Source organism: Lytechinus pictus, chromosome 7, assembly GCF_037042905.1.
Source record: "Lytechinus pictus isolate F3 Inbred chromosome 7, Lp3.0, whole genome shotgun sequence".
Classification (NCBI taxonomy): Eukaryota; Metazoa; Echinodermata; class Echinoidea; order Temnopleuroida; family Toxopneustidae; genus Lytechinus; species Lytechinus pictus.
The window spans coordinates 20389204-20392123 of record NC_087251.1 but is presented as its reverse complement, the minus strand read 5'-3'; the positions used below and the strand labels follow the sequence as shown (position 1 = coordinate 20392123).

The following is a 2920-nucleotide window of genomic DNA, read 5'->3' as shown; positions in this document are numbered from 1 at the left end:
TTCTATTTATCGAACGAAGAATTGAATTCGTTATCCAAGGTATTCTGTGTGATCTTTTATAATTTTTGGACTTGGGCTTTGCAAAAGGAATATTTTCATTAACATGACTCATGAAGGTATCAATAAATGTTTCGTAGGACTCGTCAACACAATCTATACTAAATACATTATCCCAAGATTCTTCTTTTAAACTCTGTTTCAAACGAGATATATTTATATCACTATACACACGCCTCTTAGAAACATAATCGGGAAGTTTGTTTGGCTGATATTGATTAGAACAATACATGAAAATTGGGAAATGATCAGACATGTCTGAGATAATTATACCAGCTTTAAATTCTGAACGTATATTGGAGAAAAAATTGTCAATCAGAGTTGCGGAAGTATTAGTGATTCTAGTGGGTCTAGAAATAAGTGGCAAAAAGGAGGCAGAAAGGAATGTCTCTAAAAAGTCATTTGCAAAAATATTAGTATCACTCGCTAACAGGTCATAGTTAAAGTCTCCCATTATGATACATCTTTTGTTTTGAACAGAATGATAATGTAGTAAATTATTTAAAGTGTCTAGAAAATCAGCACTATTGCTGCGAGGAGGCTTACAAACAACTCCCAATACAGTTTTTTCTGTTATCACGATCACTAATTTCAATAAATAGAGTTTCTGCAGTTTCATTCATTAAATTCATGTCTTCAATAATAACATACTCAAATTGACTCGGCACAAAAATTGCAACACCACCACCAATTTCATCAACACGATTATTTGTAAGTATATCATAACCTGGGAGTGCATTCATATTAATATATTTATCTGACAGCCATGTATCAGTTAAACCTATTACTGTATTTTGGGGAACACCTGAGTTATCTAAAATAAACGAAATTGTTCAAAATTCTTGTTAAGGCTTCTGATATTAAGATGCAAAATAGACAAGCAGGAAGAAGGTAAACCTTTGAAAATGTTTTTGGCTGAAGCCTGAGTGTAGTAGTTTGAGGATATGACACTCGAAGCCCCATCATTTGGATCTAAATCAATTGTTAGTTCATCATTATTAGCACCAATATCATTAATAACGTCATTGGAATTATTGGAAATGTTCGTAATCATATCAAAATCAATCATTATTTACATAAAACACCAGTTATATAAACATATATGCGTATGAGAGTTTTACTTAATTTTGTTCAGATCCTCTTCTCGATGAATAGCAACCGGTGGAACATTCGGGCTCTTCTTCACCAGAATGGTGCCATTCATTGTCCATAAGAAATTGTATCCCGCCTTCTTTCTCTCGTCATTCGCCTTCTTCAGGAGAGACTTATTAGCTGGAGCTAGATTTTCGTTGAGGAACACCTTTCCTTCATCTCTTGAGAATCCCAGGTGACGGGTTGATGTTTCCCTCAGTTTTTTCCGGCCTGAGTATAGAGTATCCCTCATCCTTCTGGTCGTGAATCTAACGATGATTAGTCTGGCTGGACCACCTTCTCTTCTCTGACCAAGTCGATGTGTTACATCAATGTCGTCGTTGGATACCTCTGGTGAAATTTTCTTCATGACGTGAAGGACAGCCTCCCTCACATTCTCACCTTCCTTCTCAGGAACACCAGCCACTTCTAAGTTGATCCTTCTGTGATATTGATCCAAATCATTCACTTGGTGTTCAAGTGTCGTCATCTTTGCTTTCAGATCCTCATTTTCTTTCTTCATACTCATAGAAGCATTATCACTACTCAGCCTTTTCACCTCGCAGGTGAGCTCATCCACTTTATCGCTAAAGAACTCAGCAGATTTTCGAAGCTCATCTTGACCAGATTTAATTTCATTGAGTTGTGATGTTAGTGTTTTGTTTAGTTTTTGAAGTTCAGACTTGATTCCAATGAAATCTTCGAACGTTATGGATTGATTTTTCTTAAGTCCTGGCATACTCTGTTAATCGATGTCGTCACACTGACCCGACCTGATTTGGATGATATTAAAGGCCTTCTTGGCAAAATATCATCTCATAAACTGCCGGAAACGGTGAGGACGTCGCCTTCCCGCAAAAAGACCGTTATCGACATTTTCTTAATTTTTTTTTGCTGAAATGGAAAAAGCATGTCATGAAATTTTTTCCTGGTACCATTCTCGAACCTAAATGTGACGTCATTATGACGTAATAAGCACAAACATTCCAACGTGCTTTACGCACATAGACGCGTCCTTATTCTGGAAATTGGGTCGCGCATTTCGTTCCCGGAGAGGCGTTTTATAGTGTTTTAAAATGAAATAAACAAATATCAATGAAACAAAAATCTTTCTTTGTCAGAAAGTTTGAGAATTAGGACAGAAAATAATACACTAGCTGCTAAAAGCACAAAAATATGGTCAAAACATAATTTGCGTTTTCTCGAAAATGTACATTTTGCGCACGTGCGCGCTATATAGGTCCCTTCTTGCGGGAAGCCGACGAGGAATCGAAACAAATCTGAAAAGGCTTCCCCTCTTATATATATATATATATACATATTATAATTTAAACTGTTAAGAAAATCTATTCACTGAATACACACCGTTTTATATGTTCACAATGAGAAGTTTACTCCTGAAAATTTCATACGATCACTTCGCATCCTTAGTATACAAATAGTTCAAACTTATCCAGGGCAGGGGTGAGTACACATTGATATCATCCACATTTCTATTCTCACCCTTCCCTATCATGACAAGAAATTCCCGTCCCTCGTTGGCTAAGTTATTTTCGCTTCTGAAAAACTCCTGAATGCAAACAAATATGACATCCGGCTCTTGTAAAGCACCCAAATCCGCGATGAATGATGCATGTACTGATGATAACATAAATGATAACCCATTTTTAAAGGGGAAGTTCACCCAGACAAAAGTTAATTGTAAAAATAGCAGAAAAAAATATTTGAAAAA

At 36.1% G+C, this 2920-nt stretch overlaps 1 protein-coding gene across 1 annotated transcript; it reads right to left on the bottom strand.

Moving 5' to 3' along the window:
* Nucleotides 1-1174: 1174 nt before the first annotated feature.
* Nucleotides 1175-1927, bottom strand: LOC129265415 (uncharacterized). Its single transcript, XM_054903412.2, has one exon. The coding sequence runs from the start codon at nt 1925-1927 to the stop codon at nt 1175-1177; it is 753 nt and encodes a 250-aa protein (XP_054759387.2).
* Nucleotides 1928-2920: the final 993 nt, after the last annotated feature.

Coding starts and splice junctions, on each gene's coding strand:
- LOC129265415 (XM_054903412.2), bottom strand. CDS start 1,927: ATGCCAGGACTTAAGAAAAATCAATCCATAACGTTCGAAGATTTCATT.